The following is a 17,876-nucleotide window of genomic DNA, read 5'->3' as shown; positions in this document are numbered from 1 at the left end:
TTAAACCAAAATGTAATGTAAGTTAAAACATCAGAGTTATCTGAAGCCTGTACACCCACCAAGGGTCTGTCACAGCCTCAGAAAATCATTCAGGAGGTGATTTATCTCCAGGGACCCTTGGGAAGGGCTTGAAAATTAAGAGGCAAGAAAACAGGTGATCAGTTAAACACAATTTAAAATAACAAAGGAGAATGAGTTCAAAGGAATCCCAGGCAAACATAGTCAGGGTGTTCCAAGCACAATCTTTGATTCAGACTGGGCTTCTGCAATTTACCTCAGGTTAAAAACAATGCCAATTTTTCCCCCAATTCAAGAACTTCAACTACTAATAGTGTAAGTCTCAATTAATTGCTATTTTGTTTTGTTTTTATTAGAATTTAGAACAGTGTAGGAGAGGTGACAGGAAATGTCTCAGTTTCCTGAGGCTATTTATTGGGTCACTCCCCTCAACATTCTAAGGAAATTAGAATGAGCAAAATAAATTGCCCAGTCAAAAACTGTACTGTTTAAAGCAAACTGTTCTTGAGTAGCAGAAACTAGCTTTTCATTGCCCTTGAGCTTTTTTACAACTCTCATAAATTATAGATAACTGACAGTAAATCAAAAATCATTGCTGCCTATACATTTGCCAATAGATTTTGCCCAGTTCAACTGGCACCCCACACGCCATGGACAAAAATACAGCTTTGTCTATTTGTGAATTCATTTCAGCATTCCTTTATTCCACATAAATTTGTTCTTCTCTGCATTGTAACATCTGTCTGGTTCCTGATGGCAGTAAAATCCTTAACATGCTCCTTATATTTTTATGAAAATAATTTTATACTCGTGAAAATTATCCCTTAACACCAGCAAAAACAATGCTGTATTTCTTAAGAGACCAAACTTCTGAAGTTTTCTTAAATTCGTTGTAAAGATTTAGCTTTAAACCAACTTCTTAATGTCATCAGAAAGTTTCAGATTTAATTAAAATACAATTTACTTTACTTAGAATGCATAATGAGATTGAATCTTACAAGTTATATTCTGATTAACACACTTAAGAAAATTAGAGTCTAAAAGGAATTCTAACAAAACCGCAACTAATAAGAAACCACTAACTGCTCCACATTTTTATGTTTTACTGGTCACCTTTTTTAGTCACCTGTTACATGACATTCTCAGCACATTAAATAGCTTAAATTAATATTTTGCCTTTCAGATACATTACCAAAAGGATCACTTTATAAACAATCTTAGAAATTCTCTGAATACTCAAAAAAATCCAAATGTTTGATCTTCACAGTGAGTTTAAGTGATATTTTTCCAAAAAGCAAATAGGCAAAGAGCCATAATTTTATTTGTACTATGGTATGCGTTAGACTTTGCATCTGCCCAAATTACACAGACCTTCCTAAGAACTTTTAAACTTGTAAAGTTTTACTCGAATTCTTAAGAGTTATAAATCTTTGGTCCTTTTATTTCTCCTTGTCACCCTTGTACCTGACCACACTGCTTCTACCACAGTCGAAGAGCATGGAGAGGAGCAAGAGCTCACAGAAAACACAAGAGCCATGAGACAGTCGTCTGGTCGCTAATATTCCTGCAACATAATTTTCACTACATCAAAACACCACCTAGAAGTTGAAGATAAGAAAAATGTTTCATTTTACCTATGGAATTCTCATATACATCTGAATTGTAAAGAAGTTCATGTTGGAGAGGGATGAAATAAGGAGCAATTTCCTGAAAATTAAAATCCAAATACATATAGATAACTAAACAGAAATCAAAGATTGTCTTTCCCAACTGAGTATAACTTCCTGCCCACCCAGATGGCTAAAAAGCCTGCAGTGACTCCTCCTGTTGGGTCTACAATCTTTGGAGGAAACTACTATCTTAGATACTGTAATTCTTACAGTAATAACACTTTAAATATTTAGCACTTTACTAGGGGTCGCAAAGAAGTCGGACACGACTGAGCAACTGAACTGATGCAGTTAATATATGCATAATTTCCAATTCTAAAAGCAACCTTACAAGTTAGCATCTATATCTTTAGAAGGAAAATGAGCTCAAAGAAGTTGAGAGAGTTGAACATACCATACTACTAATAATTAGAAAAACAGAATTGGGCGTAAGTCTGTTCAACTCCACAGCAAGTCTGGGCCATAAATTTTCACTAAGTCTCAAATTTAGACCACCAACTTAAGTTTAGTAACTATTATGCTATTTATAGGATTTTAGCCTATCAGTCTATAAAAAACAAGTATGTCCCAAAGATTACAAGAGGCCTTCTGCTATCCTGTGTTTATTTTGGTGAAATAGAAGTGAACACAGCATTTTGTCATCCTAAGATTATTCACTTTAGAGGATGTAAAAATCTTGCCTGGCTGTTTGTGCCACAAAATAAACCACTTTTGAAGACTGAAAAATTGCGTGAAATGAGCCAGGGTTGTTTTTTTTTACATGATACGACTCCTAGACTTTTACAAGATTTCTTAGGCATTTTTAGGTAAAAGAATGGAACTAAATGTGCAGCTAAGGCCCACCCATTCGTATCTGTACTCTAGCGACTTTACTGCATTCTTCTCCAAATAGCTCATATTATGATAAATGACTACATAGCAAAAGAAATACCAGAACAGTCTCAGAATCTATAATAGTATAGACTTCCTAAAACAAATTAGCACAATGTCTTAGGTAATCTTGCCCATTTTAATTAACTTGACATTTAAATCCAATTCCATCAAAATCTAGCAAATCATTGTGTGCTAGTGTTTGCCCCTTTTATCCATTCTCAAAAGTATTCAAATACTTACCCCATGTTCCTGAGCAGCTGTGACAACTTTAAGGAGGACATCTTCCTCAACAAATGGTCTCACAGCATCGTGGATGATCACTACTTCTGGCTTTGAGAGTCTACAGTTGGGCTGATCCTCTGCCAGCGCTTTCAGACCATTAAAAATTGACCTGTGGCGGGTCACTCCGGCTTCAACCAGTGAGATACGTTTATGCTGGTACCTCTGAATAATTCCCTTCATTGTTTCCATGTTCTCTCTGGTTACTGCCACAATAATGTCCTTTATCCAAGATACTCTGCAAGGAAAAGGATGCACACATTTCGTATCAGTTGATTCTTAAACAACGGAGTTAGTAACAAAACTGGGTTACCAATAAGTACAAACACATCTTCATAAGGACATTAAAAACTCAAAGTTATTAACTAACTCAATTTCATGCATTTTAATCAGGTCTAGTAAAAGGGTTAAGACTTTGAATTTTTCATACTGTAGATAGAAACACAAATATAAGTTGTGTTTTTCAATGCATAGTGTGAAAGTACCTTTATGATGAAACATAGATGTACCTTTATTGTAAATCAAAGATAAGATATATATATATATATATATATCATGCATTTCTTAGGGTAAAATTAAATAATTAGAATATACATCAGTAGATTGAAATAAAAAAATGTAAAACTATGCTTTTAGGTTGCTCTTTTTTCCTCCAAATAATTCTCTTCATTGCATAGGAACAATTCAAAGCACTTTTGAATTCTAGAAGTTCTGTCTCTTTGAGAAGTCCATCGAGTCAGCAACAAAGTTGGATCACTGAACTAAATTTGGCTTACATCAAGGTGAAATATTTTAGCTTAAATAGGGAAACGCAGCTAATTAAATCTGTTTAAGTATAAATCAGGCTTAAATAAAACAAAACATATATTAAGGAAATATAAAATTAAAGGAATTCATCTGTTGAGTTAGATACAAAACAGACCAGTTTTGTTCTGTTCTGAAACACTTTCTTCAAGACCGAGTGACACACAAACGCTCTCCATCCACGGCACTGAGAGGCGGTGGCTGCAGGGGGGCTGGGCAGACCTCTCTGGAACACCAGTGCTAAGAGAGGCAAATACCATTACACACTCAGAGTTCCACAGCCGGCAGGCCCAAGCCAGGAAAACTGCCTCTGGCCGGTGTCATCAACTCTGATTAAAGGTCACTGTAAAATCTAAAGGCATTCTTTGCCTGTGAGATCCTACATGTTCATGCTAGACAGTTAAGTCTTATACTCACTTTTAAAGAGACGGAAGAAGGGTCTCAAAATGACTGAATAATGAAATTAACTATTGAACAATGAAAAATACTGGATTGCTTTGCTCATTAACCATCTCCTGCCTTCTGCTATTGAACAAACCCACCCTGAAACCCAGAACTCCATTCTGCCTGTGGCTACAACAACACTGCACTGACGAATACAACCAAAACTTTACAGGCACACTATCCTTTCGTTTTAAGTCCATTCCCTTAACAAATGTTTGTTGAGCACTGAATAAATGATCAGCCTTGAGTACACACTGGAAATAGTTACAGAGGACACAAAGAACACCAGCAACTGCTAAGCTGCCGTCGAGAGGTCCAGACTTTAGGACCGCACGCATTCCATTTTGACCAGCGTAGCGAAGGCCAAGATGATGGTCCCTAAGGAAGCAGAGTTTTCTCAAGTGGAGAGAGGCAGGAAAACAGACAAAAGGATTTGAAAGGAGAATGAGAGGGATAGTTTAAGCACAGGCCAAGCCAAGGTCCTGAGGAGCTAAGAGGAAATTCCCATGAAAAGGCCCAGGCAAGTGACAGGCTGGCCTACTCCACGGAATCCTCCAAGGCCACGTGAGAGGTGTTGGTCTTCAATCTTAAAAAGACCTCCAGGGGTGACCTCCCTGGAGGTCCAGTGGTTAAGGTTCCACCTTCCAATGCAGGGGGTGCAGGTTTGATCCCTGGTTAGGGAGCTATGATCCCACATGCCTTGAGGACAAAAAAACAAAACGTAAAACAGAAGCAATGTTGTAACAAAATCAACAGAAGACTTTAAAAAGATGGTCCACATCAAAAAAATTCTTAAAAAGAGAGAGTAACAGGAATCCTTAGAAAAGCTTTATGCAGGACATTTACACCCAAATTAACAGTCACTTCCCCCAGGGTTCTAAGCACTGTTCAATGACAAAATGGAAATCGTGGCAGTCAAAATAATAACTCTCGAATGACATCATCTAACTCCCAAAACCGAGAATATGTAACATTACCTAAAAAAGGAACTTTGCATATTAATTAAGTTAAGGATCCTGAATTGGAGAGACCCATCAGGGCTATTTGGTAAGTCCAACAAAACCACAAGAATCCAACAGGGAAAGAAAGACAAAAGGGTTGAGGGACAAAGTGTGGGAACAGAAGCATCAGTCATTATGACATAGGATCATAAGTCCCAGCGGGGCTTCCCTGGTGGTTCAGTGGTCAAGAATCCACCTGCCAATGCAGGAGACACAGGTTTGATCCCTGGGTCAGGAAGATCCCCTGGAGAAGGGAATGACAACCCACTTCAGTATTCTTGCCTGGAGAATCCTATGGACAGAGGTGCCTAGTAGGCTACAGTCCACGGGGTCGCAAAGAGTCAGACACTACTTGGCAACTAGGCAACAAAAAAAAGTCCCAGAATCTGAGAGAGCAAATGGACTGCCACCTGGCAAGTGAACAGACTGTACCTAAAAGACTCCAAAAAGAGCATAGCGCTGCTAATACCTTTATTTTAGCCTTATGAAACTGATTTTTTTACCTCTGACATCCAAAAGGTTAAGAATGTATTTAATATTACTTTAAGCCACTGAGTTCATGGAAATGTTTATAGGAGCAACTGCTACTGCTGCTGCTAAATCGCTTCAGTCGTGTCCGACTCTGTGCGACCCCAGAGATGGCAGCCCACCAGGCTCCCCCATCTCTGGGACTCTCCAGGCAAGAACACTAGAGTGGGTTGCCATTTCCTTCTCCAATGTATGAAAGGGAAAAGTGAAAGTGAAGTCACTCAGTCGTGTCCGACTCTTAGTGACCCCATGGACTGCAGCCTACTAGGCTCCTCCATCCATGGGATTTTCCAGGCAAGAGTACTAGAGTGGGGTGCCATTGCCTTCTCTAGCAGCTACTAATTTAACAGCATAAACTTTACTTTACCTGACTGCAAGATGGAGAATAGATTGGGTAGACAAAGGATGCAGATAGACTAGGTTGAAGTCTATCTGAATAGAGGCTCCTGCTGAAGTCTGGTGCAAGACAATAATGGTAGCCTGGCTATCAGATGGAGGTTGTGGATGAGAGATATTAATAGTAATCTTCCTGATTTAGTGGCAATAATCCTCCTGAGTCAGTAAGAAAGATGGGCAAAATAAATCATTTATCATGTAACATGAAATAGCTAACATCGATTAACTTACTAAGTCTTAAGCATTAGTCATCTTTTAACTCACATAATCCTCATGCTGTATACTGTCTCACATGGGACAGAAACATCAGAAGGAGCTGATACTCAAATATCTTTATTTTCCTATATTGCCATCTGATGCCAAAAACAACCTGAAAACAAAAAATTACCATTTTCCATCAAAATACAGCATTCTATCTTCTAGAATGTAGGCTCCATGACAGCAAGGACAACATGAGTTTTGCCCATTGCTTTGCACCTAGAAGGTACTTGATAATTATTTGGTACTCAATAAAAATTTTGGTCTGACACATCTACCAGGATCTTACAATAAAGCATAGTTCCAAGGATTATGAAAACACAGAAAGCTCTCCTCATCAACCTGAAGAGAGAATGAAAAGCAATGAAAATGCCTTCATGGGCAATGTCACTTGTTGCTTGTTTTGATGAGTCTGACTCTTTATTCTGATTTCTAGATTCTAAGGGTTCCAAGGGGCTTCCCTGGTAGCTCAGATGGTAAAGAATCCACCTGCAATGCAAGAGACCTGGGTTCCATCCCTGGGTTGGGAAGATTCCCTGGAGGAGGGCATGGCAACCCACTCCAGTATTCTTGCCTGGGAAATCTTATGGACAGAGGAGCCTGGCAGGCTACAGTCCATGGGGTCACAGAGTCAGACACAACTGAGCAATTAACACTGTCACATACCATCACTGTCAAAGATCCAAGGATGGCTGGGACTACTAATGATTTGTCAGGCACCTTGGGGAAACTGTAATCACAAACAAAGCAAAGCAACAACCGTCACAGAATACAGACCAGAAAATATGCAGTTATCTGTGTAGGCAATAAGGAGGATTGTGGAAGATGACTAAGTATGAGTTGATCTGGGCTTCACCAGTGGCTCAGCAGTAAACAATCCACCGCAATGCAGGAGCTGCAGGAAACTAGGGTTCGATCCCTGGGTCAGAAAGATCCCCTGGAGGAGGGCATGGCAACCCACTCCAATACTCTTGTCTGGAGAACTCCATAGACAGAGGAGCCTGGCGGACTATGGTCCGTGAAGTCACAGAGAGTCAGACACGACTGAAGCAACTTAGCAAGCATGCAGGCATGGGTTGCTCTTTGTTTTGTAATCCATCTATCCCCAACCTATCGCTGCAAACTTGGCAACTGTCAGAACTTCCATCCTAAATCTTACACTGTTGACTTCCCTGGTGGTGCAGTGGATAAGAACCTGCCTTGCAATGCACAGGACACAGTTTCAATCCCTGGTCTGGCAAGATTCCATATGCCACAAGGAAACTAAGCCCAAGCACCACAGCTACTGCGCCTGTGTGCCCTAGAGCCTGTGCTCTGCAAGGAGAAGCACGGCAGTGAGAATCCAGCTCACTGCAACGAAGACTAGCCCTTCATCTCCTTCACTAAGCTGCCAACTCACAGAAAGCAAAGGCGATACCCCAGAGTGTGGCTCATACTAAGCTTTCAGTAATATTAATAGGAGCAAAAGCAGCTAAGATATATTCACTGTTTACTAAGTGCCATACACTATTTGGAGCCTGTGCCTCTAATAGTTCACTTAATATTCACATCGGCTCTGAATGAAGTCACTATTATCTTCATTTCACAGATGGGGCAATGACCTGCCCACAATGATACAGCTATAAAGTGACAGGACTTGGGTATACCCCTATCTGACTTGGGAGCTCACACTCTTAATGTCTATAAAAGCGCTAACACTGAGCAGTCATAAAATCCATCAGAGGAAAAAAAAGTCATGTCTGGATCACCATGTCCCCAGAAATTCATTTACTGTGAACATTACCGCTGCATTTGTAGTCAAAAATGGTCAAGTTTATTTCTTAAGATTTAAGCAAATCTCAGTATTTCTTCTTTCATTCATTTAGTCATTCATCAAACATCCAGTAAGCATCTGTCATTTGCCAGACATTAAACTAGACACTGGTGATCTGGTAACAAAGAATTCCTGACCTCACAAACTATATACCAAGAAATATCTGTTAAATGAACCAGTAGATAAGAGAAATCTTACACTATTAGGAATTAAAATATGCTCTTGAATTTTATTAGGGGGACATCACATTAAGTTTGCTTTTTTAAATAGAGAAGTTTTAAGTACAAGTTCAGCTGTATCAGTGAACAGGATTTTCTTCTACGACAAGCGCTTAACCTACTCACCTTTTACCTTCCATAGTCTACTCTACCAAAAAGTTTAAAGCAACTTTTAAAGAAATGTTGCTTTTTTGATCAAAAGTCACATGAGATTAAATGTTAAAACAGAATAATTAAGAGGGAGAAAGACAGGACATTACTTGACAATTGTCATTCAAATATATCTGTTGTGAGTTAATGAACTCCCACAGGTAAATCCCAATTTTAGTAGAATGCCTTAAAATAGCTATAAAATGATTACCTATGTTCTATCTATAGTATCAAATGGAAAGGAGTCCAATAAAGTAAAATGTAGATTATGCAGATATACTTGTGGCCTTAGATCATTCCAAACAATTTTTATGAGGTTCTGAACAGAAAAACGTCTTAAACGAATATTTCTCAAACTGCAGATTTCAAAACCCATTAGGAGCAGGAGTGCAAGCTCAGTCATGTCTGGCTCTTTGAGACTCCATGGACTGTAGCCAACCAGGTTCCTTTGTTAATGGAATTTTTCAGGCAAGGATACTGAGTGAGCTGCCATTTCATACTCCAGAGGATCTTCCCAACCCAGGGATCGAACTCAACATCTCTTGTATCTCCTGCAGTGACACGTGGATTCTTGAGCACTGGTGCTACCTGGAACCCGTTAAAGTATCATCAGATCAATTTCCTAAGTTTAGCCCAACAGTTTTGCATAAATAGTAATTAATAGAAAAGTGAAAACAGAATGTATAGCAAGTAATAAGGATAAATACTGTTCATGAAATTCTCTCAAATTTGTTGTATGCAGTCACGGATGTGTCATTAAATCATGAGCAAAATCTTGTAAGAATAGGTCACAATGAAAAAGTTCAGAAAAATGTTTTAGCCAGCTCTTAAGAGATAATGGGCTTGTTATGCTGTTTTGTTCAGCAACCAAGCATACACCCAGCACTTGCCAGCCCTTGTAAGTACTGTTTGTGTTTCAGAGGATTTATTCACATACTTTTCTAGTTATAGAATTAAAAGCCTTTTACAGTATTAAAATTTAATAATGTAGAATCAGGAGACTAAGAAAGGCCTTAAGTACCTCACACAGTGCACACTGAACAAATATTTGCTGAATAAATGGATCTGGCCGACCTCCTTAGCTGAAGGCAAGTCCACACCGAACCCCCTGGGTAGCTGGATTTTATCAAGTTCTGAATATTTCCTTCCCAGCACATTCCATAGGCAATTACAGACCTAACCTCAAGTTTCATTACACCTACAGACATTTTGAGGAAAAAACACAGTATGCCAGATATTATTTTCTCTCAGAACATTTTAAGAGTATATTGAAATATATTTCTATCAATATGTGTATTATATTTTTAAAAGAAGTATTACAGGTAGATTCTGCTCAGACAGTTCAGCAAGATCAGTTGAAAACAGATTTAAACAAATGCTTTTTAAAAACAGGTGGAAAAATCAGGCCCTGTTAATACCCCTTAAGTGCTCTCACCCAGGCTGCAGAAGTTTGGCCCCCAGGGAGAGGGGCAGCTGTGACTCATCGCCCGGACACTCACCATGGAAATCAGGCCTCGGGATCGTCCTGTGGCCATCATTCCTCCTCTTCCTAATCCATCCTGATATTTTATTATTTTTTTTAATTTAAACTTATTTATTTTAATTGGAGGCTAATTACTTTACAATGTTGTATTGGTTCTGCCATACATCAACATGAATCCACCACGGGCGTACACGTGTTCCCCATCCTGAACCCCCCTCCCATCTCCCTCCCCATACCATCCCTCCGGGTCATCCCAGTGCACCAGCCCCAACCCTGATATTTCACAAGTAAAATACTGAATTGGTGTGAAGGGGCTGGCTCCTCACTGCCTTGACACATCTCTTTAACGTGGCCCATGAAGGCTTCCAGTGGTCAAGCCCAAAATACCAGTCCTGGTCTTCTCTCTTGTCTCACAGGGGCCCCGGGGGAGCCGATGGGAATGTAAATCTCCAATCACCTGATCTCTTCAAAACTCAATCCCACTCCGTTTCTTCTAAGATATAGGCCTCTTCCTTCACCTGATTCAGACTTAACCTTTTCATTAATGAAGCACTCAGACAAAAATTTTAACTCAAATTTAGGTATCTGAGCAATCACTCAAAAGCACCCTTAATTCATCTCTTTTTCTGAATCCTTAATACAACTAATCACTAAAAACTGCCAATTCCCGTCTTCAAAATATTTCTCCTATGCTCCCTACTCCATTCCTACTTTCAGCTTAATGAAAGCTATCCATATTGCTCATTTGGATTAACAGTTATTGCTTTCTATTCTCTTACTCTAACAGTTTGTAGTGGTTTTCAGGAATTCAGTGGGACAGAACAATTTTTTTAAGTACACAAAAAATATTAAAGAAAATTTCAGAAGATCAAATAAGCCAGACGTTAACACATTGAAAAACACCATGGAGTCTTAAACTATTACTAAAAACGGACTTTCATCAATCTTTCAAGTAATAAAAAAGCAAGCTAGTCTCAATCACAAAATCCATGGTTGCCATAACATACAAATTGACAAAAGGAATTTTTCATCTGGAGTTATCAGACTCATGGAGACCAACTCATATTAACCAAATTAAAAGGCTCTGAAACATGAATCTGAATGCCAACATATTAATATACAATGATATACATTACTACCACAATGTCTGGAAAACTGTTTGATCAACGCAACAGCAAATTTTCTTCCTATAAAAGATTTCTATGGAAAGCCAATTTATAATAATGTTTTTTGATGAGCATGAAACCTTATCAAGGAACATCTTAAGCAGTGTCCTCAAGAACTCAGGAAGCCTCAGGAGCTATGGAGAGAGAGAAGTGTGCCTGAATTTGTTCAAATCTATGGTCACAGGAATTTCTACCCAGCCCACCATCAGCATGAGTCTGAATAAATATGGCCAAAGTTTGCTTCTCTTTTTTGCTTTCATTGTAGTTGTCATTTGACTCTATTTAACTATTCCAGGTTAACTTTCTTTAAGTATTTGAAGCCAGAAATTAGAGTGCTAGCCGGAATTTTTACTTTCTCTTTCAGACCTGGGAATATATATTTTTTAATCAGTAAAATGTAGATATCACTTGATCCATTGTGAGTAGATTCCACAACTTAATTGTCAGAGCTTTATGCCCCTGCCAATAATACCACTATCACATGATTTCTTACAGCAGTGATTCCTTTTACAAACTCAGGTTATAGTTATATAAAGGATAAATACCCTTGACCTCAGTATCTCATTAACAAAAAGGAAAAAAAATCAAAGTTCTCTTTAAGTTATAATCTGTGATTCAATTTATATTTTATTTCCCCCTAAAAAGCCAAAGAAGGCAATGGCACCCCACTCCAGTACTCTTGCCTGGAAAATCCCATAGATGGAGGAGCCTGGTAGGCTGCAGTCTATGGGGTCACTAAGAGTCCGATGCGACTGAGCGACTTCACTTTCACTTTTCACTTTCATGCATTGGAGAAGGAAATGGCAACCCACTCCAGTGTTCTTGCCTGGAGAATCCCAGAGACGGGGGAGCCTGGTGGGCTGCCATCTATGGGGTCACATAGAGTCGGACATGACTGAAGCAACTTAGCATTAGCATTAGCAAAAAGCCAGAATGAAACTTTAAAACTTCTAAAAATGTTTTTAATCAACTTCTGAAAGACCTTTGTTCTTAGTAGAACCTACAAATTATTTTACATTTGATCCTTTCAGTATAATGTCTATAATGCAGAGATCTGAACAAGCTGTATAATCTCGGTATACTAAACACATATATACTGCTACACATATAAAGGCTAATTGTAATATACAGCCACACTAAACTAGTTTGGATAGACGTGGAGCCTCCATCTCACCAGTTAAAGCCTTTCATCAATATGTCTGAGATCTGTGTGAGTTCAGGGATTCTTTTAAATCTCATTTAATCTGATCATTAAAGAAATTTCAATGGCACACAAGTAAAAGGTGGCTAGACTAGAAAAAAAAAAAAAAAAGTGTATTTTCCCAATTTCAACTGAAGCAGAAAAACAATATGAAGTCCCAGACGGTTCACAAGGCAAACCTCTCAATGTCTCCTCCAACGTCTCAATTTTGCAAAGATAGGTGCTTTAATGTGAAGCATGTTTGAAAAGTAAAGTACTTCCTTTAGTCCGCCCTTGGCGCTAAGGATCTCATTGGAAAATGAGACCCTTGCTCTTAATTTCTCTATGGCCATGGAGCACTTCACTTGGCCACTGGTGATGCCTCCAGTGTTCTGACAAGTATCTATCTGGCAGTCTAGTTGCTCTTTTGAAGGTTTCAACCAGCTGTCTCTACAACTGGACACAGTTGCTATCTCTCTGCCCTGTCTTAAACAGTACTTTTAATTCCTGGGCCTTTCCAGGGTTCTACGACTTCCATCAACTTGTTTCCTTCACAGCTCTTCTACCTGACAGCTGTGCCTCCACTTCCTTAGGCCCGCTGAAATGTATGGGTTCTAGACTGCCTTTCTTCCAGAGATTGTTGTTCTCTTCCCTGCTCCCTTTCGCTTTCATGTTTCCATTGTGGGGCCATACAGTTTCACTTCCTTTGGGTAGATAAGTCGACATGTAATCAATGTTTACATGGCATTGTTCCACTGAAAACTAAACTAGTCATGCTTCTTAACATTTCCCTATCCTATTTCAGGGCCAAACTTGAGGGGTGGGGCCTCCTTCTAAGTCCTCATCGGTTTGTCTTTAAGTTGGTCCTCAGGACCAAAAGACAAGAGCTTCCATAATTTACCCTTCGGGATGAAATGCCCTAGGTCTTTAGCACCATGCTCTAGGAAAACTATTATCAGTCTTGTGGAACCCCATTCTTTAACCAATACAATGGCTTTCATTTGGCAAACGGCTAGGAAGCACCCATATATACCCCCCTGTAACACAAGGTTTCCAAGGATCTCCTGAGACATACCCCAACATAATCATATTCCATCAATTCTTCTCGCACTGTAATAGGACCAAGAATGATCTCTGTTTCAAAATGGAGGTTTTGATTAGTTATTATTCCTATTAGGATTTTATTACTGCTGTGACCGAATTGGGCTTTCCTGATGGCTCAGTTGGCAAAGAATCCTACCTGCAATGCAGGAGCCCCAGATTCATTCCCTGGGTGGGAAGGTCCCCTGGAGAAGGATACTGCAACCCACTCCAGTAATTCTTGCCTGGAGAATCCCATGGACAGAGGAGCCTAGTGGGCTACAGTCCATTGGGTTGCAAAGAGTGATCGAATTAAGTAAAAATCGAAAAAAAGTCTTATTTTTAATTCAACAAGGCCGTCCCAGAATTCTTTTTCTTTAAAATTGATACTTTTAAAAATATACACCTAACTCATTTCACGTTGGCTTCTGGAAGTTTAACCACCACAGCAACACTTATGTGGACCTTTGTACTTCTCCCCCACTTCCAATCCCTCCAGCTGCACCCCAAAATCCACATCACGCACACAGGGCCCAGAGTTAGAACTAAACGTCCCCAGCCCTAACCCAAGCACTCCCGAGGGCGACTCCACAGGCCGGCGTCTGTGGGGCCTCTCCAGGCTCCCGTTCCGTGAAGGGCTAACAGGAATGGCCCCCGAGCTGGAGGGTCCGAGCCGGGGGAGTTCAGCCCTGCAGTCCGCCCAGGGCGGGCGCCAGCGCGAGCGCAGCCCCAGGGGTAGGTGCGGCGCGCGGGCCGCCCTAGGCGGGAGGGCGGGGAGCGGCGGGCCGGGGACCGCGAGGCGAGCCCGGCGCCGCCTTACCTCTCCAGGGCCTGCAGGGTGTAGCTGATGAGCGGCCTCTCCAGGATGGGGCAGAACTGCTTCGGGGTGGGGACGCCCATCCTCTCCCCGCTACCCCCCGCCGGCAACACGGCCGCCACAGCCGGCGCGCGACACCCGGCTTCGGCCCCGAAGCGGCTCAGCGAGGAGGCCGAGGCCGCCGCGTCCGCGCCGCGCAAGCCACGCAGGCGAGGCCCCGGCTCCGCGGGCCCGGAGCCGCCAGGCGGCCCTAACTCCATGGCGGCGGGCGGGCGGCGCGGCGCGCCCCGCTCGCCGGGTTCCGCTCGGGGCCTCGGCCGGGGTCGTGCGGGAGAGGCCGGGCGGGGGCAGAGCGGGCACACGGACAGCGCCCACCCGAGCCGCGCGGACCTGGCCGCCCCACGTCCCCAGGGGAGGATCTAGCTGCCAGTCTTCCCTCTCGGCGCGTCTTCGGCCTCAGTCCCGAGCCCAGCGCCCCCGGGAGGGCTGAGTTTCCCGGCTCTCGCCTTCTCCGGCAGGCCCAGCAGCCCCCGCAGGTGTCAGCTCTCCCTAAGTGCCTACGGGTCTCCTTAACCTAACAGCTGTGCTCAGGCCGTAGAGGTCAGGTCTCCCTCCCATTCCCTCTCTCCTCGGAGAGATTTAAAGAGATTTGGATGGGAGTCACGAGATGGGCCAGAGAGATGTAGATGTACATCTCGATTATCTTTCATTCCGCTCGTGAGGCTTCCTGGCTCCTCAAGTAAAGACAGGTGGACGGGCAAATATGAAATATCATTGAGTCAAACTGCCGCGGTTACCAAATTTGTCTGCAAATCGGAAACACCTGGGGAGCTCAAAAAACGCTGACTGGTATGTCCCACCCTCAGAGACTGGGTTTAATTGGCCTGAGCTTTGGAATGATTTTAAAGATCCCCAGGTGGTTCTAATGAGCAGGCACGATTTTTTTTGAAACCACGAAGCCAAAGCAGTAATACTAATAATTGCTGAGTAGTCGGCACACAGTATCTCATTTAATCTCCAGGAGAACCCATCTATTGCCATTCCACTTATACACAGGCGGAAACAAAGTTCACTGTTTAAATAACTTGTGTAAGATTGCACCCTTAATGGCCTTTGCCCAAAAGTACAGCCAGAGTTGAAGAATTCCAGGGCCAAAGCCTATCATGCCCTTATTTAGTTCTGTCTTTGATGGCAGTGTTTACCTTGAAAATGTACTGAAGTATTTGGAGTGTCGAAGCAGACTGTATTAGGTCTCTGGAATGTAAACTCCTTGAGGGCAGGGTCCTTACTTTTTTGGTTTGGGTACTGTCCTGGAATATAAGTGAAGCTTAATGAATACTTACTGAATAAGCTACAAATTCAATGAATGATAGTCGAAGTATATATAATTAAATATTTGCTAATTTATGTTTATAACTAATCTTATATTAGTTAATATAAGATTCATTAAAAAGGAATCTTTTATATATTATCAGGTTATAATATTCCAATTCAGTATTTTTAGCCATTTTCTCGGTTTAGAATAAAGCATACAAAATTAAGATTTACCTTTCTACTCTTATTGTCTTTTATTTGATCTTATTATTAAAAGCACTATCAGTTTCAGATCGGTTGCTTTTATTATAATTAATCTTTAGCTCTGTTCTACTTAAATTTTGTCAGGTCACTAACTCTTAGCCAAAAAGTAGGCTTCATAATACACTTGACTTTGTAGCACTACCACTCCTGTGTCTAGACTACAGTATGCATTCAATTAATATATGTTGACTAATTGGGTGGATAAATGAATAACTGAGTCTATCTACAGAGACAAAAAAGCAAATCAAATTATTGTTTCTATTAATATTGATCTTTAAACCTCACTTTTTTAATCTAATGGTGGAGCTAATGCTATTCTTCATTTTCTTAGTCTTAAGCAAAAATATCATAGTAATAAAATTCTTGTTATATTAATTTCTATATAATCATTAATATAATTAAACTTTGAAAATTTAACCAGAATATTATTTTATTGATTTAGTTCTCTTCTTCAAGTAACTTTGCTCTGATCACTGTGAACTCATAGATCTTACATACTATACCGTAATGATGTTTAATAGACAGACTTGTACTGAACGAAAAAGGACAGACTTTATTTGTATATAGCAATATGAGAAGCAAAGATGAGAAGCAAAGTTTTTGTTCTATGTCTTTCTATATAAATATAAATAATTAGTTCTTTATTTTATATTCTTTGCATAGGGGATGTAGTTTCCATGTTGCTTTATACTGAAGGGGAGCAAAATATGCCACTTCAGCATATTGACTACTTTAAAGTTACTTAAGAAATATCATGAGCAAGACGGACATTCTGACCCTCATTTGTCCTCCTGAAAGCAGGAAATAAATCCCTCATATGAAAATACCTTGTAGCAGCAGAGAGACATCCTTATCACTCTAGGTAGGGAATTCAGGGCAGAGAAGAGTATATAAACACACCTGGTTACTTCTTCATTAATTAACTTTTCCAAGCCCCTCTATTTTGTCAATTCCTCACAAATGTATTGCTCCTCAGTCTAAAAGGTATGGAAGCTGCTTTAGTTACTTCTTACTACTTTGGGGTTCCCATACATGCAAAATTAAACTTGGTTTTCTCCTGTTGATCCATCTTAGGTTAATTTAATTATTAGGCCAGCCAGACAACCTAGAATCGATGAAGGAAGAAGTTCCACTAAAAGTTATAGCAGCCACATTATAAGACTATTTTCCCTGTAGTAGATATTTAATAATGTCCCTCCTTCGTATCTGAAGGTTCTGCATCTGCAGAGTCAACCATTTCATCAAACTCCAAACCTGTGGATACAGAGAAGGGATTGTATCCATCATTTAATATAAGGAACTGGAGCAGCTGCAGATTTTGGTATTTGTGGGGTCTGGAACCAATGCCACGTGGATACTGATGGACAACTGTACATACCCTGGAAAGTAAGATCCTCTGTGATACATTGGTAATAAGTACTGTAAGAGTTTAGAAAAAATAAAACCCAAACTGTATAATAGGACTTCCCAGGTGGCGCTAGTGGTAAAGAACCCACTTGTCAATGCAGGAGACGTGAGAGACACAGGTTTGATCCCTAGGTGGGGAAGATCCCCTGGAGGAGGGCATGGCAACCCACTCCAGTATTCTTGTCTGCAGAATCCCATGGACAGAGTAACCTAGTGGGCTATAGTCCATGGGGTCACAAAGAGTCAGACACGACCAAGAACTTAGCAGGCACACAGGTATTATAATGTAGAGTAAGCAGAAGGGAGCAGTTCTTGGCATGGTTTTTTGATTTGGGCTTCTGTGATAATAGCGGCCTCCCAAAGATGTCCGTGTCCTAACCCCTGATACCTGTGCAGGACACCTAATAAAAGGGTCGTGCAGCCGAGCAAGAACTCAGCTCAAGTTCTTGCCATGGAAAGAATGTTCTGGATTATCCTTGTGGGCTCAATGTAAACCCAAGGGCCCTTATAAGTGGGAGGTCAGAACTAGAGAAGGAAGTGTGAAGATGAAAGAGAGTGTTGGAGTGATACAGGGCTAGGAGCCAAGGCATTTGGAAATCTTCTGGAAGCTGGGTTAAGTAAGGAACCAGATTTTCCTCCTAGAGATTCTGGAGGAACATGCATTCAGAACACTAAGGTGATAAATTTATTTTAAGTCACAAAATTTGTGGTAA

At 40.8% G+C, this 17,876-nt stretch overlaps 1 protein-coding gene across 34 annotated transcripts in view; it reads right to left on the bottom strand.

Annotated features, from left to right (window-relative positions):
• CRPPA (CDP-L-ribitol pyrophosphorylase A) overlaps positions 1–14,642 on the bottom strand; it is a 388,463-nt gene extending 373,821 nt beyond the window's left edge. For 19 of the 34 annotated variants that reach the window (XR_015162880.1, XR_015162883.1, XR_015162882.1 and 16 more), the window contains exons 1-3: positions 14,182–14,642; positions 2,802–3,078; positions 1,653–1,725 (exon numbers count right to left, since the gene is read on the bottom strand). Coding sequence is in view for 25 of the 34 variants with exons in the window: in XM_086397547.1 (XP_086253673.1) it covers positions 1,653–1,725; positions 2,802–3,078; positions 14,182–14,438 (607 nt within the window). In the remaining 9 variants the exon portion in view is untranslated. The remainder of the gene's footprint in view (positions 1–1,652; positions 1,726–2,801; positions 3,079–14,181) is intronic. The other 15 variants (XR_015162881.1, XR_015162885.1, XM_086397548.1 and 12 more) reach the window with 3 other exon arrangements.
• Between the last annotated feature and the right edge of the window lie 3,234 nt (positions 14,643–17,876).

The sequence above is a fragment of the Bos grunniens genome, chromosome 4, assembly GCF_055505025.1.
Source record: "Bos grunniens cultivar Pamir isolate PY7600 chromosome 4, Bosgru_T2T1.0, whole genome shotgun sequence".
In the NCBI taxonomy this organism is placed as follows: Eukaryota; Metazoa; Chordata; class Mammalia; order Artiodactyla; family Bovidae; genus Bos; species Bos grunniens.
The sequence above is the reverse complement of the archived record's forward strand: the minus strand, read 5'-3'. Positions and strand labels throughout refer to the sequence as shown.